General features: G+C 37.1%; 1 protein-coding gene across 6 annotated transcripts in view; it reads left to right on the top strand.

The window, feature by feature from the left end:
- LOC135221907 (ras-related protein Rap-1) overlaps positions 1-20682 on the top strand; it is a 104204-nt gene extending 83522 nt beyond the window's left edge. For 3 of the 6 annotated variants that reach the window (XM_064259903.1, XM_064259905.1, XM_064259909.1), the window contains exons 2-4: positions 13766-13956; positions 14157-14285; positions 18536-20682. In XM_064259903.1, coding sequence (XP_064115973.1) covers positions 13766-13956; positions 14157-14285; positions 18536-18781 — 566 coding nt within the window. In that variant the 3' untranslated portion in view covers positions 18782-20682. Of the gene's footprint in view, positions 1-3987; positions 4007-4103; positions 4263-4323; positions 4586-13765; positions 13957-14156; positions 14286-18535 lie in introns of those variants that run through there. The other 3 variants (XM_064259904.1, XM_064259906.1, XM_064259908.1) reach the window with 3 other exon arrangements.
- The last annotated feature ends 4930 nt before the right edge of the window (positions 20683-25612 follow it).

Genomic DNA, 25612 nt, shown 5'->3' with positions numbered 1-25612 from the left:
GTTGAATGACTTCATAAGTCCCAGTGATTGGCCTTTGGCCTTTGGCCTAAAATCTTGATTTAATTCAGTTCAGTAGTGTCTCTGTTTCTCTGTGGAATTTTAAGATTTTGCTTCCTCTCCCTCTTCTAAGGTATATAGAAATAACCTCTCACTGAACTCAGGGTGACTGGTAATAAAGTAACAGGAAAAAAAAGTCATAATTTTAGCCATGAAAAAAGTTCACATTAATTTATGGTGGTCGGTAATGAAGTAACACGGAAATATTCATAATATTTCTGAAGGGTATTTATCTTTATGATATTTACAGTCTTTTGCTTACGTTTTTACAGTAATTCCCAACGGGCTTGTACTAAACACGCCGCGAATGTGGATACATACCGGGTTAAAACCCTTTTGGGGGTCAACGTATGGGAAAGATTAATGTGATTTTTTTTCCTGTGACTTTTTTTCTGTGCCTTTTTTACCTTTGACTTTTTTTTCACCTGGATTCGAGCTCATACTAATACGGGTATTTTGAGTTCCTGATATTTTCATTCATTTGTATTATGGTTCAAATAACTACAGATGTACGCGGCTTTTGTTTTTTATTTCCTCTGTGCTTTCAATCTTCAACAACTACAAATTCATTCTCTTTCCTCACGCAATTGCTCTGCAGCTCTTGCTAATCTTCCTCTTTAGTCCATTACCTCTATGATGATCATACGACGTTGCTAGCCACACTCACAAAGTTACTTTAAGCATTAATCTTCAACAGCGAAGGGTCATCACCCATTGTCGCTGAATTCTTATCATTTGAAGGAAGAGTAAGGCAGGATTTCAAAAAATCCCAAGCATTTGTGTTGAATGCTCTTACGCCTTCAGGTGCTGTCACACAGAAGCGCTTTTTGCCAGAGTTCACCCAAAGCATGTATATACATAGTAAGTTCAAGTATGTAATAATTAGAATATAAAAAAAAGATGTGTAGAATCTAAGATGGTTATGTATTGTTATAAGAAAGACAATAATACTCTCATCGATAAAATTCTGATTATAATTCTGTTAAAATTTTAAAATATTGTATATTTTCTCTGATAACAGATTAAAAGATTATATATATATATATATATATATATATATATATATATATATATATATATATATATATATATATATATAAGACAAGCATGTTATTCATCTTGCGACCAACAATCAGCACCTTTGTCGGGAAATAATCTAATACATCCATCACTGACGACAATATAATTCGAATGAGTCAAGAGGAATCGTGATTAACTGGTGCTACTATAGTTGGTTCACTTAAGGTAGATTCTTGGATGAGCCGTATGCTTACGAGACGTTTGTTTGGCGGCCGCTGATTGGCTGGTACCGGGAGGTAGGCAGCTCCCAGCCAATCAGCGCCCGCCAAACAAACGTCTCGTAGGCATAGGGCTCACCCAAGAATCTACTTTAAGTGAACCAGCTATAGTGTAGTACCTACTTGATAGGAAAATTCCACGAACGCATAAATTTTTTAATTACTGTCGTAAAACATCAGTTGTAAGTTTTAGCACAGACTATGCACAAATAGGCATGAGTGGGTCCTGCAGTTTTTAAAACCACAGCCACGGAAAATTCACAGTTGTTTTGCAGACTTGAAGCTCTGATTAATAAACTTAATTGTGAAATGGATATTATTAAATATATATTACCTACTGACTAATCCCTGAAGTAAGGAAAATGCCTGTTTGTGGTAGATCGCGTGACAGCGTGAGCACCTTGAGTCCATTACTGGAAGCACAGCGTCAAAACATGCCGCAAAAAAAAAAAAAAAAAAAAAAAAAAGCCGTTCGTTATTAGAGAAAGGTACAACAGCCAGAGCAGCCCTCCCTTTCTATTACACAAAAATATAACTTCTAATTCAACCAAAAATCGTCTTACTGTCATTTTAAGAGAGAGAGAGAGAGAGAGAGAGAGAGAGAGAGAGAGAGAGAGAGAGAGAGAGAGAGAGAGAGGTTATTTCAACAAGTTTCACCAACTGGAAAAAATCTAGTCATTGGTCACTGAAATTTTCAGCAACTTCTTTTTTTTTTATGGAGTAATAATTGCTCTTCAATGTCTCAGCCAATCACAGCCAAATCCCCACTCAGAGATGTTCGATACCTAAGGACCCCAAGATTTTGTCCATCTCTTGCCCAACAATGTGTCCATGTAGGGCTCTTTTTGAAGGCTGATAAAGCAAGCCTAATTCTAAATATTTCTGTACATTTCGTGGAGGAGCTGAATGGAAAATGGTCCCATCACTTTTTCCATCTAAGATTTTTCCTAATTACTGACCCCCAAGGATTTTCGGGGGTCGTTATCTAGGTCCTAGGACTAATATTTACAGTCTTGTTTATGCTTTCACGGGCTTGTATTAGACACTCCGCAAAGGTGGATACATACCGGATTAAAAACCGTCATCAGTAATTCTCCTAAAGTGATCTAATCATCCTTCCAATAAAAAACCTGGGACTCGACCCATTCCAGGAAAGTAACATTAGTACCTAATACCTTCAAATCCCGCCCTTTTACTTTTGTACGAAAAGTGAGCCCCGCTGTGCACTTTCAAAGTTCTTAAAGGTCTATGTAATGAATGTGTTTTCCATTCTTTTCCTAATCCTTTAGTTTCTCATTCGTTCGTTAGCAACACCTAAAGTAATTTAAACATTTTAATTGAATAGGAGGATTACAATTTCATACGCTGAAATCACAATGTTTGGTGAAATTTTGTTTACATTTTCCTTACATACAATTGTACCTGAATTCACAATAATTCCTTTATTTTTGCTATTGATAATTTAGTGAGACATTCAGATTTAGACATTGTGCTCTAATGGGGAACACTTTCGGCGAATCCTTAATTCGTTGAAAGCAGCACTCTCCTGTCATATGCATTCCTAGGTTGAATGTTACGTATATTATGGTACGGCAGTTCAGTCTGCTAATGAAGCTGTTAAGAACAAAATTTATAATGGTTCACTAAATAAGATATGTTTTCTAACAAAGGCAACATTTCTATCGCGATATCCAGTCACCGTAAGATTTGATTCATTTGAACACTCAGAGGAAAAACCACAGTCCAGTAGCACACCTATTAGTGTTAATGTTCGTCTGTCACCAAAACTCATTATAAATACCATTTTTCTTCCTCACTAACATACTTTCAATTTCAATTTTATTTTTAGTTAATTAAATACTTTCTATTCCGTAACACCAGTAAGAACATAATCTGTTTCTCATTTTTTACCTCGAAATCGTTCGTGGTAAAATGAATTGAGGTATCATCCGCCAGTAACTTGAAACCCAGGGAATGTAACATTTTTGTAGGTACAGCATAGTGCAATATACTTATGCACTTTGGGGAAAAACGAATCACAAGCTTATGCCTCGTGTTCCATGATAGAAATGTTGCCTTTGTTAGATGAAATATCTTGATGAGTGAACCATAAGAAACTTGTGCCTAATTGGGTCATCAGCAGATTGAACTGCCGTATTATAGTTTACCAAACATACAACCTAGGAATATACATGTGCCAAGGGAATATGAAAAATTAAAGATTTATTGTGACCCAAGGTTATATATATATATATATATATATATATATATATATATATATATATATATATATTATATATATATATATATATATATATATATATATGTGTGTGTGTGTGTGTGTGTGTGTGTGTGTGTGTGTGTGTGTGTGTGTGTGTGTGTGTGTGTGGGGACTACTGATAACATATCTTCAGTATACCTACTCTCATTATCTTATCTCATTATCTATGAACTCTTGATTCGCCACAGCAAACTAAAGAGAAATCGTGAATCATCTCGCCAAACCTTAATTCTGCGTTAAAGTATGATGAATCTCGACCACCTACCATAGAGTGACATTTAACGAAAAAAAATAATACAACGATAATCATTATTAACAGACCTACGTATGTCCAAACACCCGACTTAGTATTGAATTTGAGTAATAGAAAGTGAGTACAAAATCGATTACTATTAATATGCAATTTAGCTTCAATACGAAACGTAAGAACAAAATGAATTTTGATGAATCATACCTTGGTGTGGAAGATGGCGTCAGATGAAGAAAGAACCATCGGCTCAGTCGAGAGTTGCCCGGAAGCGCTTTTGGGGAGAAGCCATCGCCCAAAATTGTAAATAATTCTCGTAACTCGGTGGGCTACGGCCAATAGTGATTTCTCTGTTTGGTTTCCACAAAATCCGACAAGGGTAAGAAAAAATCTTCGGGACTGTGGTCTAAGATATTGATGTTATAAGCTCCCATAAAACCGTTTTAATTGTCAGGTGTAGGCAGGGGTGTTGGCATTGTTTTTATACCGCTGGATCCACCCATATTGTCAGTATTTTGATCGTAACTCGACACGTGAATCAGTTTTCCAGTGGAAATGCAATATTGCAGCGTGTGTGGTATCGTGGAATAGTTGTATTCGAATTACAGCGACTGATAAGAATTTCATCCACTTGTTGCTACCGATCACACCAAGTCTCATCGTTTTCCAACTCGACCGAATTTGGTTTGTGATCTCCTCAGGGTAAGACAGGGTTTTGTGGTGTGTGCTTCAACAACTAACACTCACACGTGTGGTTTTGATTGACTTTTGGTTATGGGGACGCCAGGACTATACCCCGAACAAAGTGACGTACGGATTAGGCTTTTTACCCTAAGGCTAGGCTAGCGTTTGGGACGAAGTTTCAGATTAACCTAGGTTAGGTCAGTTCACCTAAGCGAAGCATTGAATTAATGTGTGTTATAATATAAGGTAAAAAACCGCATGGTACAGGGGTGGACCATGTACGATCAATGTGTACAACCGCAATAAAAGTGCATTGTAACGCGTCCTGACATCGAAGATGGGCATCAGACGCGACTTGTTGTTGGTGAGAAACAGAGCTAAAGACCTCTGCTGCGGTGTCAGGACGCGTTATAATGTACTTTTCTTGGGGTTGTACACATTGATCGTACATGGTCCACCCCTGTACCATGCGGTTTTTTACCCTATTCTACACTTTGATTCTTCCTTAATTCAGGGATTGTAGCTTTACGACTGCTTAGCCTAACCCATGTTAGGCTAGCGTGTTGGGTTGTGTTTCTTGTTATTTTGAAATTTTATGGCTGGTGCAGGTCACACATTTTGATTTCCCCCCATTCTTATCCAGTGTTAAGTAGTTGTGTGCAGATCTCGGTGGAAAAACAGTAGATTTAGAGGATGTTACCACAAGTAAATTGAGTTGCTTAGTAAAATTATAGTAGATGTATATTACTATTCTGCAGTGGCCTAGTCTATGGCAGTTGCGGTTTTCTATGCAGTTTTATCTCCTGAACAAGAATTTTAATTAATATTTATTCTGAAGACTGTAATTAACCCCCAGGGGCCAGTACTTAACACGGCAAAATACATTGGATGCCCCCAATCCCTAGTGGATGTTGTATCCGCGGTTACGTTCCTTGCAGTCCGTGCGGAACTATTCTGTAGAATTACCAAATTTTACAAATAGTTCCACAGTCTGGTTCCCACCAGTTGCTGACCTGAACAGGTTACTGCTTGGCCAGGTCAGGGTACATCACCCTAAGTTAGGTTAGGTATGTAAGATCTGGTTAGGTCTGGACCTGGCATTAGGTATTAGAAAGGTTAGGTCTTTTTATTAATCAGGAACCTGTTCCGGTTACCTTTAACAATATTAGTGTCACTAGATTGGTTCAAGGAGGGTGAAGCCCCCTCCAGCTAGGTCAGGACGTATTCTAGGAAAGGTTAGGGTTATCGATCTCAACTGGACCTCCTGGTTCATAACTACCAGTTTATGTGCAGAATGCTGCCATTTTTTGCCAATCCCCTGGGTATGAATATAAAACCATAAACAAAAGAGGAGAAATGTTAGAACACTATAGACAAAAACAGTGAAAAAAGACATAGCCTAAACAGAAACAATCAAGTTTTTGTTCGCAGCGGGCAGGAACCAAGCCACTGTGGTCGTCTTCAGTTTTGTTTTTAATGTGTTGTGTTCTTAATCAGTAACAATCACAGATTGCATTTTTAAGAAAAGATGTCACTGTCAGTCACAGTAATGCATCCTAACCATACTTACCTAATCTAACTCATGGTGCTATGTCCTGATCTGGCTAAGTACTCATGGATATATTTTATTTGAGTACACACAATCTATATAAACATTCATTACTTAGGCTGAGTGTAATCTTCCTGATGAATTCCATCCGGGTTTGGGTATGTCATCTGTCACCTATGATGTGATCTAGGCTATATTGTAATTTTGCTGATTTATATATTTGTGTATATAATATTACACTATAGACTATGACTACAGTATTAGATATTTACTCACCTGTGTGCAATATTGGGATTTTTCTTAGTCTCCTCTAATATGCTTCTTACAAAAAGTATAAAAAAATTGTAGCAAATTCGCTGTTATCGAGATGTTTTTGTACCATCTATATGATTAAGTATTCGGGCCTATGGAGATGGTCAGTACTGAACACTGTTCATTTTAAGTTGACTAGTATTAAAGTTAAAATTTACTAATAATCATTAATCTAACCCTGAATCATCAGAAACAAGAGCAGTGTAGAAGTAATTGAATTTGAAAGGCTGAAGTGGATGACACAGATTTTGTTTTTCCTTTTACCATTCCCCTGTCCACATATTTATCAGACATTGGCTCTACATTTGACCACAGTACATTGGCTGCTGTGGATGATATATTAGTTTTCATTTATATTAATTGTTCATTGATATATAAAACTACTATGACCAGACGCGAGTTGATTTAACTTTAGAAATAGTATCATCATACAGTATGTGATAATAAACATAAATATGCCCGTGTGTATCACATAATTATTAGAAAATGAAAGGAATAGGGAAAAGTAGAACTGGTAAGAGGTTCATTTTAGCTTCCTGAGGCAAAATTTTAATTAATTGTATTGGCTACTAATGCTCAAAGTCATAATTATTAATAATAAAATACTGGTTCTGTTTCCCTTTTGAGATATTCTATCTACAGTGTGGTATTAATGAATAAGTAAACAGATTTATGGTATTAATAAACCATCGATCGCCATATTTCCCAGCATCGAAGACTTTCTCTTTTATGTACTCACAAAGATCATGTCTGTATCACCACTTTTGTATCCAAGTCAGTGGATAAGTAGTAACGTGCGTGTTGGATGTCAGTACGTATTATCAAGTTCTCTTTCTGCTCAGATGACCATTACATACTTCATGGGAACATTTTTAGCAGACAAAAATAAACTATTTGTATTTTATTGGGTTTAACAGTAAATCTTACTATGTATAGTCAAGAAAGACTATTGTAATCAAACACTCACTAATTGTTTTGATTTTGTTTTGATGTTTATTGATGAAATGAAATGCATAATGTGTGTATTGTGATTTTACAAAACTATGCAGTAAGATTTTATTTCATATTTTTTCATTGCTATTTATATAAATTAATTTGGTTATATTTAAATTTTTCTGTTTACTGACATGTCAACTTATGAGAAGCATAATGAAGATGAAAATCAGAATACAGTATTTTGAAATAAATTAAGAACAAGCAATGTTAGTGGAAACCATGATATTTCAGTGCATTTTGTCTGTCGAATGCTCACAGCTTACCAAACTGCAGAAGTCAAAGCCAGAAAACCAATCCATCAGCTCTTGGTAATGTCCCCAGCACAATTTATCTGTAAGCTGTAAATATTATGCTGTTATTCTAAACCCACATACTATTTGTTATTATTGGATATTTTCTTTTCTCATTTTCACATTTTTGGTACCTAGTCATAATTGGGGTGTATCTTCAAAACCAGAAAATATGGTAGTGCATTGTAGATTACAGTACTAAATAAAAAATATCAGAAGACTCCATCTGAAACTTTCTGAAGCAGGAAAATGAATTAGAGGAGAAATTTGATTATAAATTGTAATTTTTCTTATCAATTGACTTGCCTGGGTGAGATTCCCTAGTAAAAAAAGTGAATACAGAAATTAATATCTGCCAGGTCCTGCACATCTTGTCCTAGTTGGCCAGGAACCCTCCCCTTGTCTCCTCTCCTCTTTGAATTGGACACAGCCTATTTGTCTCAGCATTTGGTGGTTAGTTCACCTAAGGATACTCTAGTCACATGATGATGAAGGGTTGTGTTAAGAAAAATACAAATTTGTTTTGCTCCTCTTGCGCAAAGAAATTTTTAGTGGTTGCATTGGAGGTGCCTGAAGCAACACTGGCCATCTGCTGTCAATCCTCTAACATTCCAAGTATCATGGAGAAAGGCAGTGAGGTACAATGTTGCTCAGTAGTTAGATAGATAGCTTTCTTGTAGAAGTTTGCTGAATTCTGCTCTACCTGGGATGTTTTTGTTTTTGGTTGCATTGATTGTTACTTGTAGTGCACATCAGAGTGGCATGTTTTATCAGGTGTACAGACTTGGAATGATTCTCATCAGTCATTTAAACACTGAGATGGATGCATTGATTTTGACAACAAACTTGGATCAATTCGTGGGACACCAGTCTTGTTGACAGGTTACAATGCACTTGTGGTGTTTTAGGTCAACAGAGAGAAGGGTATGGTGTTCCTCCACAATTGCTGGTCTGGGAACAGGTGCACAAGTGGGTGATTCACCACATTATTGAGTTACTGAACAGAAAATTTCTTGCTTTTAGAATGTGTTGACTGAACAGTTCACTTTCCTGGGCAAGTTGTAGTAGAGTGAAATTATCCGAGGGTTGGTGAACCCTGGGTGATTGACATTTTAGCCATGTGTTAAACCAGAAGCTTCCTGAGTTTTGCACACCAATGTAAGCTTTCTTTGTTGTGTTGGAAGATGCCTTCTAACAAGCTCAAAATAACCTTGATATTTACCCTTTTTCACTGTTATGAAATGTGCGTAGTGAACAACAGTGCTAGTCACTCGTAGTCTCGGAATGACCCTGACGTCTCCTTTCTGGACACAACGGAGTGGTATCCTTATATGTGAAGCCTTATTGTTGGTAGCCACAATTGTTGAGGTATCAACAGTCCGTACAGTTGCTTATGCATCACAGCTGGAGAGAAACTTTCCAGCATCTCTTTTGAGAAAAAGAGCTTTCTTTCACAGTGTTGTACCAGAGATGTTGGGTATTATCAAATTACAACAACTTGTGTTCAACACACAGTGGTATCCATCTTTTGTGGTTGTGGTTGGTGTCATCATAGGGTTATCTCTTCAGTCAGAGACACAGTTCAGTAGATAGACAAGCTTCTCTCTGTTACTGCATTTAAGGCTACTGATAGCTCTTTCCCAGGCCTTCTGAATTAAGGGCATCTGCCTCATGAGGAGTTTTCGAGTCTTGCTTGCACTGTGAACTCGGCTTCTTGGTGATAGGGAAAAATCAGAACCTGTAATTTCCTGACTAGTCTTGTTCCCTTCCTTGTGAGACTTTTATCTGATCAAGACAAGATGTATTAATCCCTTGTGCGACTTCTACTGTAACTACCCGCGAAGACTACATCATAGACCAGATAATCAACGCCTATTTTAGTACCATCAGAGACATAAAGGAAGTTTCCAAGATCACTGTCTTATTTTGGGTTAGAGATGTCATCAAGCTTGTATGTTGTATTAGTCATCTGATGAGAAGAATGCTTATACACTGGGCTGATTGGGCAAAGAATCACAAATTTAGGGGCATTGCTTTATCCCTAGCATTCAGGAGGAACTTGCTGACACAGGGAAATGATAAAAGGTGCTTGTTGCTGCAAAACCACCTCTTCCACTTTAGTACTTGAGGGACATTTGCCATGTCCTTGGATACTTTCTCCTTAAGACCTGTAGTGGCTATTCAGCACTTTATGTAGCTGCTTTAGATCTGCTAGGACAGAACAGTATTGCACTTGAGGTTTACAGCTGAGAAATGTAAGATGAACGAATGGTGATTGTTATTCTTTTTCTTCTACCCAGCAGCCACAGCCTTATTGTCACAATTCAACATGCAGTAGTAGGTTGTGTGTGTAAGAGTTTCTGTTGGCTTTAGTTATGCTACCTTCCAGGCTGATTTTCATTGATGCACCACAATTTTGTACCATTAAAAGTGGGCTATCTTCAGTCATTGGTGATTTTGATAGTGGGTCTCTCCGGCCATAGCCACCACTCACCGGATCGTTGACTTTCTCAACCACTTCTTTGAAGACAGGATGCTCATTGTTTCTTTGGTAAGGGGTTATTGCTTGGCCATTTCCGATGTTGCAACTGTATAGTATGAATCTTTCACCTTGATTGATGTATCATGTTTCATAGGATTTGCCCTCCCTTTGAACTTAGGCTTTTGAAGGGGGCTGTTAGCATTTTCTCTCTCTCTCTCTCTCTCTCTCTCTCTCTCTCTCTCTCTCTCTCTCTCTCTCTCTCTCTCTCTCTCTCTCTCTCTCTCTCTCTCTCCAAATAAAAGGACGGGAAGCTCATTTTATTTTCTACTAAAAGCTGATGAGTTGCATGCATGTAGTGAATTCCTCCAATATTTTGGCAAGAGTTGCTTATCTTTAAACATTCTTGGTTCAAACAAAGAGTCTGGGTGCAAGCTGCACTATTGTACAGTTTCTTTTGCCTAGTAAAAGCCATATATTTTTATTCGACATTGACAAGTCTTGTGGGAAAATACTATGGGTGAGCATAGAACCTAGTAGTTTAGTGGTTCAGCAAACTCAAGTGAATTTCAGAAATGCTTAAAAATTTCTGAAAATATGCAGGATTAGTTGTAAAAGATACTGAAATAATGTATAGAGCATAATGCATAATTGGGTACAGTCATTACTAAGAAGATAAGCTTACTTTGCAGTATTCTGTTACCAGTGTTACTTGCATGTGCTAAGGATTGTTAGGATCAAATATGTAATTGTGACCAGGGTTTGTAGTTTTGTAATTAACACTGGTTATGCAATTAACTTAGTAATCTTCTTGGATCAACAAAGTGTGTAATCTTGAAATTTTTTAATACTTAATTCATTAAAAGGGTTATTGAGTTACTTAAAATTTTCTTCTTGTGGAATTCAGTATTAAGTTGGAATTTGATTTTTATTTTAATGTAGAACTTATGATAAAATTAGGAAAGTACAGGCAGTTCCTGGTTATCGGCGATCTGTTTTATTGTAGTACTTGTCTTGTGCCTTAAAATTGGCTATTTATGGCGACATAACAGGGCCGAGTTCCGGTTATCAGTACTGTAAGGATGCTATGGCACTGATAATTGGTTTGTGGCACCATAAATCACTGAGTTTCAGTTATTGGTGGTTTTTGCTTTTCGGCATACCCCTGGGAACAGAACCCCGCCGATAACCAGGGACCGCCTGTACCATGATGCCCCTAAATCCAGATGCACTAAGGAAGATTTTTCAAATGTGGAGCAAGGAATTATCCAAACTTATTTGTTGGCTTTGATCACATTATAATCAAATTACTTTTGTGGGTTGCCAGACTTAAGTTAGTACGAGAGGTAACGCACAAGCAGATGTGGAAGCTAAATATGCAACAAAATTGCACAGTATTGATTGCTTCTCTGTTTCCTTTGATACAAAATGTTCGCGGGGCCTTATATTACATGAAAAGGACAAATTCAATGGGATTTGTTTTTTTAGGAATTAAAATACTGTATAAGAAAATGTCCATTTATTGGGATTGGATCATCCTCATATCAGAGTAATGAGGAACTTAGATAAGGCTGAGTAGACTGAGGAGAGGTCATAGATACTCATTCAACCTGCAGCTTCATCCTGGACGGTAACAGACCCCCACTGTATGGTCTTTGTGATATCCCCCATACTGGGAGCATGTAGCCTTCTGGTGAACCATCTGAAGTAGTGTATCAGAGAAGGAAACATGTTTTAGGTTCCGTTTAAGAGGTGTAATTAAGGGCAGTATTGATAATGCCATGGACTTTTTAAAAGCTATTGACTTTTTTTTTTTTTTTGTCATTTAACCTTTTTTTGTCTTACTAGAATCTATTGTAAGTTAATTTATTTGTTTTATCTTTTGCTTAGAACTTGTGTTCTTTCTAATTAAGTACTTTTAAATCCTGAGATGCAGAAGTAATGTAACAGGGATTTGGGGAAACGATGTTTATTGTATGTAGTTGACTGAAGTGCAAGAGCATTGGGATGAGTGAATGGGAAGTGCAAGAACACGTGTTAAATCCACAAAGGTTATTATCTCTCTCTCTCTCTCTCTCTCTCTCTCTCTCTCTCTCTCTCCTCTCTCTTTCTCTTCGCTCTCCAATCTCTCTCTCTCTCTCTCTCAGCATGGTATAAAATTATGCTTTCAAGTATTCATTCAAAACATTCATGTCACTAAAACCATGTTGCATTATTGTTCCCCTTCCAACTATCCAATTGTGAGTCATTTTTATGGTTTCTCTGGAGGCTTGATAGAGAAGTTTGCCCATTTATCAGTCCCATGATAACAGTACTACTTGCATTCATTTTTACAGACCTAAGTTTTCTGTTCTAGTGTGTAACTAGTAAGTATTTCCTTGGCACACTTAGGTATTTTGTTAAATTCGTGTGTGGTTAGTTTTGTAAAAAGGAAAATTTCTCCGTGGTTACTCATGTGCATAACAAATGTACTATATACAGGGATGAAGGTACTGTTCTTTTGTAAAGTTTAAAAACATACAGAAAGTTGTTTATGGTGAAAGGTGAACACTGCTTAAGTGAGTGTTCCTTACAAACTTATACGTACATGTCCAGTGAATGACGAAGAATCATACTCGTGTGCTTGGTGTGCTCTAGAGGTCATTGTTTTTTGTATATTTTTAAGACATTGGATTTAGGGCTGATTCAAAGTTGGAATAGTGAGAAATTTAGCAATTGATGCCAGTGCTGGGACATAAGCCTAAATTTCACAATCATTCATTGATTGGTTATCTCTTATTGTGACTTCAATGGCGTTTGAAATGACACAGATCACCTGCTTTTGGACCTCCTACAGTGCTTGTGCCTCTCAGCCAGGAAGTAAAGGACAAACCCTCATAGATGTATAGATAGGAACCTCTTGTGTGAGTTCCACTGAACCTCTCACCTCCAGAAATGCTTCTGTTCTTGCACTTAAAAGTGAGAACTCATATGACCATATCGGTTTTTTGCGTTGGGTATGTTTACGAGGGATAACAAGCCTGCGCAGCAGTGGTTTTGAAGTGCTTCTGTCACTGCATGCAAACCAGAGCAGCTGAAAGGCCACTTGGTTTTGCTGATGAACAGCTGACACAGGGCCATATCAGCCTCAGTATCACACCTGCCAGGCTGTATAGTAGATTATCCTGTTTGCTAGGACATTACCATTCATGTTCTTTGGACAGCACTTCCTACCTAAAGGGGGTAGTCTTCATACAGAGGATGAAAGCTTATAGTCTTGTAGGAATAAGTTCAGATTCTAAAGCTGCATTGTTAATAGATATGCAAACCAGATTTCTTCTTCTTCTTCTTCTTCTTCTTCTTCCAACCACACCCAAACTTTTCCCTTTTACTGAAAGAAAAGGTGACTGAATGGATGTTAATCCCACCTGTACCTTGCCAAAAGTTACGTGCTCGTTACCAAGTCAGTGACAAGTAGCTTTCACCAAAGTTATATACTACATGAAAAAGACTTCAGGTTTGTATATCTAGGAATTTTTTTTTCATATTAGGATGTGAAATTCAAGCTAATTTTTAAATTTTTTAATTTACAGTGTCGAGAATGCGCGAATACAAGATTGTGGTGCTGGGGTCAGGTGGTGTTGGCAAGTCAGCGCTTACCGTACAGTTTGTTCAAGGAATCTTTGTTGAAAAATATGATCCTACCATAGAAGACTCTTATAGAAAACAGGTGGAAGTTGATGGACAGCAATGCATGCTAGAAATTCTTGACACTGCTGGAACAGTAAGTAGTCTTAATTATAGAGTTTTTGTAGTGAGAATGGTGGAAAAAACTTAGTAATTTCAGATAGGTTACCAGCCTGCATGTATATAAAAAATGCTATATTTTCAATTGTTGTTCAGATAAGGCTAAGAAAAATTTCAGACTAAAATACTATCTTCTCAATTGTTCAGATATGACTCATACAAATTTCATACTTTCAGGAGCAATTTACAGCTATGCGAGATTTATACATGAAAAATGGTCAAGGCTTTGTATTGGTATACAGCATCACAGCACAGAGCACTTTTAATGACCTACAAGATCTTCGTGAACAGATTCTCAGAGTAAAGGTAAGCTTTCAATATCGGTTCTTTGTCACTTACTTATGCAGATTGCATAGGTTTATAAGTACGGTTAATTTCTAGGACAAGTCACATTACCTACCTATACTTATCTATGTCCTGTGAAGTGAAGATGTGAATAGACTGTAAGCTTTAGTAAATAGAACCTTTGGAGCGGCAGATACTCATAGTACTGCAAATAGGTGGCAGTCATTGATTTTAGGACTTGTCTTCATTATTTTGAAGCTTGCCTAGTCCATGCATAACCATTTGCAAGTTACTATTCGTGTGTTGCATGTCGGCTGTATTTCACATTTAGATGAGTACCTTGAATATATTACTTCAGTTAACCATTGATAGAATATTTAGTATCCTTTTAGACCCACGAGTTCAAGATCATGTGTTCACAGATGAAATTTCATCATCGTCAAATTAGAGATGTATATTTTGTCATTCACATAGAAAGTGGTTACATTTCATTTTATTATTTTTTGTAATTACAACTATGCTCTACCACAATTTTCCTAGACTTACATGCTCATTTGTAATGATTTCTGCTTGATTGAGGATTAAAAACTGCACTAGGAACAAGAGATAAGAAAAAAAATATTTAAGTAAAACAAGAATCTTTGTAATAGCAAATATATAAAACTACAGTGTTGACTATAGATTTAAATGGCTGGTAACCTCCACATCCCTGTAACTACAGTGCTCTGTCTTTGATGCCTGTAGACCCCTTAGGCCCTTAATCATGGAGTGTGCAGACTGATTACCAGGCATAGTGTTTACTACCCCTCTCTCTCATCATTATTACTTAATTTATATATACTGGTGAGACTATTCAGAGGTTTTCTTTCTCATAAAACATTTTCACATGAGAAATTTATTCAGATGTATTATTTGTAAAAGGTGTTACACCATTGTTTCTTAGAGGGAGGGGATATTAAAGTACCAATTTTACCCTTTTACTTTGCTGTGAAGTGGAAAACCTTAGGGTCACTAGGTGTACAGTTTATCATGTTGGTACATAATCAGAGAACTCCGTGTGAGCTACTCTTTTTGAGATCTTGGCCTAGAAGCCCTAACTCAAGGTGTGTGCGCATGTGTATATAATATATGTATATATATATTGAATTGTAAGTGTCTAGGTGCTCCACACCGTTTGAGGCATCAATATAGATACTAAGAGGAGTGGGTGGGGGAATGAGAAGGTTGCTTTAACCCAGAGATCATAGTCTAAAAATTGTATTGAAATTCCACATGTTGTGGAAGAACATGTGGAAGCAAAGAAGAGACTGCAAATTCCACTTTCTCTCTTTAGCCATTTCTATCTTGCTAGAACAATTTGACTAAAGAAAAGAGTGATGCCCAAGATAAAGTCCAAACTTGTTCTTGTTTGATCTCAAGTTTCCTGTTCAGTCTTATCAGGATAGGAGGACCATTCCTAACTTCCTGTGCTCATACCACTGAAGGGAGAAGTCCTTACATCCCCATACTATCAACCAGCTGTTCCTCGATATGTCCTGGGGTATGCTGTGAACAGCTCCTAAATTGTCATGTGCACACTGCTCCTCTGTGGTTGTTATAGATGCGTACTCTACTCTCTTCAAAGCTAAGAGCCACTGCATTGTACCAGTAGTGTGAGGTCCTCCTTGCTTTGATTGGCTTATTCTGTTATCTGTTTTAGCCCCAGTTTATAGAGAAGGGGGTCTGACTTGGTCTCTCCTGACACCACATATCTAGACTTATAGTAAGTATTCATCATGCTCTACCAAACAAATGTAGGGTTGGGCTTACACATCTCTGCTTCAGTTAGGGTTCTTCTATCAGTGACACATGCCAGAAGGACAGAGAGTCCTTTTTATGTGGAACTGTTGCAAGCTGAGTTGGAGAAGCGCTTGACAGAAGCCATAGGGGTCATTCATGAACTTGGTGGTCTCAGTGCTCTCTGGAAAGTGACCTGGGCTCCTCGGTGTGATGGTAATTTCTTCCTAGCAAAGAACGATAAAGGAAAGGAGAAGGCATTTTCGAGAAGTTCGGCAGCAAGGAGGCTTTCGCGCCCGTGTTGGAGGCGAATGTTCTGGAATAGTCGGGCATGTTGTGGAGTGCAACACACGCCTAAGTGGCGGGAGAAATGCCGTGATTTCTGATGCAATACCTCGTCTAGATTCGTCTAAGAACTTCCGGAAACCTCGCGAGTCCTTGACGCTCGCCGTAGGCTCCACCCCCAGAGTGCCGTTTAAATACGACGAACGAACTTTGTAGAGCAGTGATCGTGAGAGGAAGAGATCGTAAAAGAGAGACTCCAGTTAGTCACAGAGTGATATCCTTAGTAAGAGCCACAGATCAGATTATCAGTGAGAAATCAGCAGCAGCAGAGATCATCCGAGAGAGATAAGAGAAAAGGAACCGACGAAGGATCAGAAAAAAAGTTTTTAGAGTGTTGGTTGGATACTGGTCTAGTCGTCTTCAGGAGTGGACGAATTATCTCGTGTTATCTCGATGTCGAGCAGACTTGAGAGAAGAAAAGGTCCTGCCAGAGGTTTTGGGGAGTTTCTGCCTTACAAGTAGACTATTTTCTGCAATACAGAGTCAAGAGGACGTCTGCAATCACCGTTTTCCTTTTGAGAAGCCATCGCTTCGAAATACCAAATTGGCTAGCAAGTATTTGAATTGCCTCACTGTTCCCCCAGTTCATGCAGTGTAAGATTCTATCTTTTTATGTAAATAGGAGATAGCACCATTCTGCATTTACCTTTGTTAGTAAGTTTGTAAATAAACCTTTGCTGTGTTAGTGTTTCTTTCTATATTCGTATCCCCAGTTTCAACTGTTGGTGTTGAAATATTTTTTTTTGTATTATTATTTCATATCGAACCTGAAGCGGACCTCTCTCAGAGGCCGTAACATTGTGTCGACGCTTGCCAGGATATTTCGACACCGTAACATTGTGTCGACCTTGGCCAGGATATTTCGACACCATAACACTTGGTACCCAGTTTCCTACATTGAGCATATTGTATGGTTTGCCCTGGAGGTTTTACTACCAGTTCAGTTGCCGCAGACACACTTGTCTTGCACCATGCTGGAGGAAGTGGACTTGATTTCCCGATTGGGGCTTTTTCAAGTTTGGTTGTTCTTCCAGGCCTCATTCATACCTCGGCAGAAATACTGCCTGCAGACTGAAGAATAATCATCTTATAGGAGGAATCTTTCAACTGCAGAAACAGGAGACATGGTATTGGTTGCCACAACTGACTTCTCTGGTATTTAATCTGTGGAAGACAAGGCAGTCTCTCTTTCTCTCTCTCTATTTAATCTGTGGAAGACAAGACAGTCTTTCTCTCTCACATGGCAGCCCATGGCTGTGGAAATGATGGTCTGCATGTGTAGTCGTCAGTAGATATGACTCCCTCCTTTTCCCTTTAATAACAGGAGTCTGGGCCAAGTGGTTGAGCATTATCAGAGGGTTATGGAATAACACCTAGTTACTAGTATGTTGAATGTGACTTCCCCCTTTTTCTTTTTGTTAGTCAGGGCAAGTGGTAGAGCATTATGAAAGGCTTTTAGAATTACACATAGTTACTAACATATTTACTGTAGTCTTTGTGACTGCTGTGAATTATTGTTTCGATAAAGGTGAATCCTGTGTATCCCTTTTCTTATGAGAAAACCGCAAAGGCTAGGGCTGCATCCACATGATTGAACTGGACACAGCCTAAGGTTGTTGTTGATGTGAAGTTTTATTTAAATGTAATTGTAACCATCATCTGTCTTATATCACAATGATGAAAAATTTATCTTTATTAGGGGAACAAATTGTCTATGTATTTTGAGTCATTATAATAAAGCAAAGAACTACTACATAAACATATTTGTAGTGATGAAATCTGATTAGGTAGACCACTAGCAAGACAAATGATAAAAATCAAATATTGCAACATTATTAATCAACAATCAGTCTCTCAGGTCTTGTACAGCATCAAGAGAGAGGCATTACAATGTTGTCAGTTTCTTTTATTTTTGCTTAATGAATGCAAAGTGTAATCAACTTGCCTTAGCATATGAATGTTCATAAACTTTTTATTGAGTTGTATTGTAGTAGTTTTCAATTACAGTATATTTCTAATGACATACGTAAGTGCTATTTTAAATTTTCACACACACAAAAAAAATATCTTTTCAGGATTTGTACTGTTTCCACAGCTTTTCTAATAACTGAAAATTGCAAAATTTTATAAATAAAAATTTGTCTTTTCAGGACACAGACAATGTTCCAATGATTTTAGTGGGCAACAAATGTGATTTGGAGGATGAGAGAGTGGTTGGGAAAGACCAGGGACTGAACCTTGCCAAATCCTTTTCATGTGCATTCCTAGAATCTTCAGCCAAGGCCAAAATCAATGTTAACGAGATCTTCTATGATTTGGTACGACAAATCAATCGCAATTCACCCCAAGGCCAGAATGGAAAGACAGGAAGCAAGAAGAAATGTTGCCTTTTATAAGATTGGATATTTTATCTCTTTTAAGAATAGGTCAAGAATGCTTGGATGTTATGCCTTCATCCTCTCAGGTGTAAATTTAATTTCTTGTTATATTGCCAAGACTTAATCCATAGATCCTACCTGTGAATTTGTGATTACAAGCATAATTTTCTTAATTACCCCTGTACTTGAATAGGTAATATACCACTATTTCTCTTTCTGTTGATCTTGACAATACAACATTGGAATTAAACCATGCAAAAAGGCTGGTGCCACACACACACAACTCACTTTTGATTTATATGTCTTTATTTTGATATGTAAATCAGGTTGAGGTGTATTGTAGTCCCCACAAGACCTTAAAGATTTTCTCTTGGGGGAGGGGAATGTGCTTGCAATGGTAAATTTTTGGGGTATTTTAGGAGCACAGGTGTATTATCTATTTTTTTTCTTTTCTAAGTTCTGGGCAGTTGAGTATTGCTGCAGTTGAGTATTTATATAATGCGCTAACTATATTGTAGGCATAACTGCTGTCAAAGAATTGATATTTTATCTTAGTCTCTCATGATGTAGTAAAATGTTATGAAAGTGATTATTGAAATTTATTAATGTAATTAATTTTCCAAAGTTCCCTAGTCGATGTGTGTTTTCATGAAGCACAAAATATTGAAAATTATTGTATCCATATTCAATATTTGATTTGTATGCGAGAGACAACTGTGTCATCCATCCTCATTGTAAACATGTTTTAACATGTAAGATATATGCATTAATAGGTACAATCCAGAAAGATGATCACAATTCTTTTGATCTTGTTGAACTCATTCTCTGTGGTTTGAGTTCCCAGGAATACTTTGTACCTTTAGTAGCTTGTAGTTTGTTACCCGCGTATGGTTACGCACAAGTTGCTTGTTAAGGGACCCAAAAACCTGGTTACAGGTAGTGTAAGAACAATTGAAATTTGTGCATATTCTGTCAGCTTGTTCATTTGACAGGGAATGAACAAACGGCTTACTGATCATGTGTTATTTAGAGAAATATATATACTATTGAAGTAATCGCCAAACTGATTCTTGATGAGTGACCAAAGATTAGCCACTCCTCCAAGCAGTCCTTTCATGGATGTTTTAGAAGAATATATGAATACAGTATGTTGCGGAGATTGTTTTCCTCCTGGTCTTCTGTAAATCTCAGTGTTGCCTCTTGGTAATGCCTACAGTTTGATGTGGTGTTAGTGTGCTCATTGTAATTTTTTTTCTTCTCTTTCTTGCTCTGCTCTTAAAACAAAATAGCTTCAGAGAAACCAAAATAAAAAAAAATATTTGAATACTGATTTTGTCTGGAATTATAAGCAACTCTGTACATATCCTGAATACATTTAGTCATGCTGGAACTTTCAACAGTATAATCCAGACATAACGCAATACAGAAGTGGGACACAATGTGCAGAGCAAGTATGGGGTAGCGGCTGCTCCTCCAGTAATGACGAATAACATGAAATTCAGCCTTACTTGTAAGGAGCCAAGTTGCCGGTCACTGCCAGTGGACACCATATGTCTCCATGCCATCTGTCTCCACAACAAACTGCTCCTTAGATGGTGTAAGTTGCAATGCAACGCTTCATAATATTGCAGTTTACCAATGACTTGTGTAGTTCATTATTGTTTTCTACTGACTTTCATGCCACACCTATGTAATACAGATTTATTCTGAAAAATAGCCCTAGAAAGTTAAATCAGTTAGTGTAGTTGATTTTTTAAAAAAAGAATGTGATATGATATGCATTGTTAGACATAAATCTAGGGTCATTTGAAGATAAATTGGCTAGTAATACATCAATATTAGCAGCTTGATACAATATTGGAAAAAGCTTTACTGTTTGTTTACATTCTGATAAAGTGAAATATATCGTGTACATTGTTTTTATTGTTTTCATTCATTCCATCGGGTCTCGAGTAAGGCATTCATGTATTAATTACGTAGTGAAGGACTTCAAATGTGTACAAAAGCCTTTTAAGCATTCAATTTTATTAAAGTTAATATCTCTACCCTTTTATGTAAAGAGAAAAAAGAAAATCACCAGTGATAGAAATGTTGAAGGAAATGCTTGTTCATAAGTAATCGTCGGTAATATTCATACAAGTAAAGACATTTACTTAGAGAGAAAAAAATAAACTTGCTAATGGTATTCTGTAATATACAATAATCACAAGTATTAAGTCGCATGTAACCATAATTCAGGTGGAAGGAAATCCAAGGATGCAGCTGAGAAACTGTTATAAAGCATAGAGCCTCGTCTACTCCAGAGTCGAGACTACATCCTTCGACATCAGAATTATTTGGAAAACAAACTTTCGTGCAGACTTTATTAGTAGAGAGGAAAAAAATTATAGCTTAGGTATTCATCAGTTGGTTTCTTAATGAGTTAAGTATGTAAAAGAAGTAATGAGTGCAGACATGGTAATGAAAACTAGTGGGGTTAGAAGCCTTTCAAGAATATGGTAATGTATGGGGAAAGATTCTAATTAATTGACTGTAGATAATGATAACCTTTTCTGTATGATGGTTATAGGATTTGTTACTAATTCTTCAATTAAATATAGCGGTTTACTTATTATCGTCAAGAAGCAGATTATAACTTTCCAGTATTCTAGGTTTATCAATATAAAATCAAAACTAACCTTTAGTGCCTGCAGTTGAAATCCTTAAAGAATTATTTTTGTGAAAACGTATACTTTTGATAATTTTCACTTTTGTCTTTTAGTATACTGTAATTTTCTCAACGATTTAGCAAATCAATTTCTTGGTAATAGTATGTCAAATGGATGCCGCATATGCAGTCGCTTACATGAGAATTTTAGTTTTTTTATTTGCTTTAGGTGAAGATATTTGTTTATGAAAACTTACTTTATTATACTTTTCAGTTTGCTGCATAGTATTTCTAGGAAACATCACAGCCACATTTTGAATAAGCTTTTCGTTTGTGTTTGTATCTTGTAGTGTTTTGCTGTGGCTCCCACAACTGGTTTGTATCCATAGTTTGTGATACATTTTTCGTCATAGTTTCTGCAGTATATTTGCTACATATTGGAATTCAACTTCACTTTCAGTGGAAGGTTGCTGAATTTCTTCAACTTTTTCTGTGATGTTAAGTGTAAAGTTTGATAATCTAAGGTATTTCAGATTCGACAGTTATCTGTATTGTTAATGTCTGTAAATACCACGTGCATTTATAAAAGTTTATTCGTAACTGAACTATCACACGACAGCTGCAGTGCAGTTCTCCGTTACAAGCTTGTTAACTAGCCGTAGCTTCGCCGAAGTGAAGTTTGTTTACTTGGGGGAAAGCAGAAGCAGCCGTCGATCCGTCACTTGTGTTTTTGGGGTTTAGTTCACAAGATTCGTCGGTCGGATCTTATTTCCGATGAGCTTTTGTTGTCTCATGTCAGCTGAGTTCTTTGGCAAGAGCTGATTGTGCGCATTGACTCCTATCGTGCCCAGGCTGTGACCAGTGTGAGGATATCACTCCACTTACGTAGGGCAGTTGTGATGTTTGCGGTCCAAACAATGATTGCTTCGATTCTGGTAGGTACTACCAAGGTATATAGAATAAGGCCATTCTATATACCTTGGGTACTACGTGGACCCATATACCTTGACCGTGGGTGTTTTTATGTCTTTGCACTGGCTTCATTTATTTAATTACGTAGCAGTAGCTCCTTGACGATGTCTGAATAAAGACGAAAGCGCTTGGATTCCTGACTATCATTTCCCGTGGTATTCGCTTATTTATGAAGTCACGTGCATCTACTGTGATTTTTTAAGCTTATTTAATTACGTATATAGCAACACATGTATGATTTATTTAATTAGAAAAAAATCTGCTGTTGAACTTTCAAGAGCTTTTTCCATTTGCCAGTGTTAATGAAAACCTACGCCAAGAAAGTTAATTCATGATTTTTTTTTTACTTTATATATAGAAAATGCATAGTAATGTAGTGCGGTCGAGATCACTTGGGAAATTGTAATTATTACTGAGAAAATTTACGGTGGAGTAGGCCTCTCTTACTGAGTTCTCTATTATTTCCCCTCAACAACGCGTAACGTTAGCATGGGCAAGGTGTTGTTATAGGTGATTGACCACCTTGACAAACATAACATGCGAAGACATTCTCTTGAGTTCTATCTCTCGGAAAAAGCTTCGCGAGCTTTACCTCTATATCAGTAATTGTCTCACGATGTTTTTTGCGATGCAAAGACGACGACGACTTTCAAATCTCCACTTCAGCTACAAGAATTTAATACGGAAGCAATTATGTCATGTTTTATCAGTAATTGGTTTTGTGTACTTTTAAGGTTCTGGTTAAGGGCATACTACACCTCTGAATACCCTATATATCTTCAAAATTTTTAAATTAAGATTTATGGAAATTTAATTCTTTTTTGGTTATTTACTATCTGTAACCATCTATAACATCAGTCTAGACGCAGAGCGTATATTTAAACCGTCCGCGGCCCGTAGCTTCTCCTAGGCCCTAGGTGGTTTAACAGGAACACAAACCCATTTAAAAGGGACGCTCGTTAGTACCGCCCTTACACGCACAGCATTATAGTTTTTAACCTTTTCTTGATGTTTTGTCTTTCTAGTAATTTCTGGCAACTCCCTCATAGCGGAATTCGGTAAATTGCTCGAAAGCAATTGCTCGACAAAATGTTACTCGAACTCTCAATTGCTCGAAAGACAGGTTGCTCGGAAGCCGAACTCTCAATTGCTCGAAAGACCGATTTCTCGAAAGCCGAACTATCAACTGCGCGAAAGCCAATAAACATTAACTAAGTATCATTATCTTAACCATTAAACCATTTTGTAAACCGTTATCTTAACTTTTGTTTATTTCATTAGTTTTCCTTGTTTTATTCCCATAACTTTCGTTAGAAACTCCGAACCATAAAGATGGATATAAGTTTTGTACAAAGCGAAAAAGGAAAGAAGAAATTGTGTTTAGATGGCTACTTATGTATAAAGGATAAATCGGTGAGCAATAAAATATATTGGAAATGTGAAATGTCCAAAAAAAGGAAATGCTCTGCTCGTGTCATTACTGTAGATGATAACATTATGAAACAAAGTGGAAATCATAATCATGCAGGAGATGCTGTGGAATTGAAGCTGCTATAGTAATGGAGAAGGTGAAAAAAAATGCGGCGAATAGTAGAGATACACCCCAATATATTGTATCATGTTCCTCAGCAGATGTTAGTTGTGCTGCAGCTGTAAAGCTCCCTACAGTAAAAAATATGAAAAGAACCATCCGAAATACACGTGCAAGAAAAAATGTTGGACAAGCTTTGCTTAAGTTCTCTCGATCTGGATATCCCTGAAAAGTTTACAACTACAAACAAAGGGGAATCATTTCTTATCTATGACTCTGGTCCAACGAATGCTCGGATATTGATTTTTGCAACAAAAAAGAATCTCGACATCTTAGTTTAATTGGACGGTATGCTGACGGAACCTTTAAAACTTTTCCCTCGATTTTTGGTCAACTCTATACGCATTGTTACCTAACAAAACTGAAGAAACCTATAAGAAGTTCCTTGTGGCTTTAAAAGAAAAAATTCCTACATTCCAGCCTTTGATTATAATGATCGATTTTGAACTGGCGATGGTTAAGGCAATTGAACTAGAATTTCCAAGATCTAAAATTCGTGGGTGCTTTTTTCATTTTTGTCACGAGCCTTTATAGAAAAATACAAGGAAGTGGACTAAAGACTATGTACGACACTAATGCTGAATTTGCTCTTAAAGCACGTCTATTATCTGCGTTGGCGTTTATACCGGTACACAGAAAACGACATTTTTCCAGCTGAACTTCAAGGAGTGGTCGATTACTTTGAAGATACCTGGATTGGACGACCATACAGACGTAACCGTAGACGTGCTCCTATATTCAAACACGAAATGTGGAACTGTTTTGACTACGTCAAGGAGGGAATGCTAAAAATAAATAATGCTATTGAGAGATGGCACAACAGTTTCCAACATCAAGTGCTTGTTATCCGTCGATTTGGAAGTTATAGATGCCTTGAAGCGAGAACAAAGTTTACAGGAGATGCGAATCGAGCAATTTGTCGGAGGTGTGAATGAAGTCGGAAGCCGAAAAAAATACCGTGATTGTACACAAAAATTACAGAATATTGTATCTTTTTATAGTGACACGGAAAATGTTGAATATTTAAGAAGTGTTGCTCACAATATTTCATATTAATAAAGTATCGAATAAAGTTTCGCATCCTCGTTTTTAGTTGTAAAGCCAAATGAATTTATGAATTATAACTTTTTTTTTTCCTTTGCTTTTTAATTGTAAAGACAAATAAATTTATGAATTTTTCAATCAGTTTCGATCAACCTGTCTTTCGAGCAATTGATAGTTCGAGTAATAATTTTTCGAGCAATTGCTTTCGAGCATTTTGTTTTCGAGCAATTGATTTCGAGCAATTTACCTGGATTCCCTCATAGCACGACTGTTTGAAGACACCTCACCAGTCTGGTGTTCCAGGTTAGCCATTTTTCGGTTAGATCTAGCCATTTTTAAAGTCATTAAGCCGAAAAATATTTCATCTAGCCGAAAACCTTGGCCGAAGATTTCGAAATCTGGCCATTCTTATACGACACCAATTTCCCGTAATATTCAACTAAAACGGCAAGAAAAACTGATTTTCTCTCGTTGACTTGCTGTTGAGAGAGAGAGAGAGAGAGAGAGAGAGAGAGAGAGAGAAGAGAGAGAGAGAGAGAGAGAGCTGAAACAAACCAATTAACTGTTGTCAGCTTGTTGAATTTGATAGCTATAA

Source organism: Macrobrachium nipponense, chromosome 3, assembly GCF_015104395.2.
Source record: "Macrobrachium nipponense isolate FS-2020 chromosome 3, ASM1510439v2, whole genome shotgun sequence".
Taxonomy (NCBI): Eukaryota; Metazoa; Arthropoda; class Malacostraca; order Decapoda; family Palaemonidae; genus Macrobrachium; species Macrobrachium nipponense.
The sequence above is the reverse complement of the archived record's forward strand: the minus strand, read 5'-3'. Positions and strand labels throughout refer to the sequence as shown.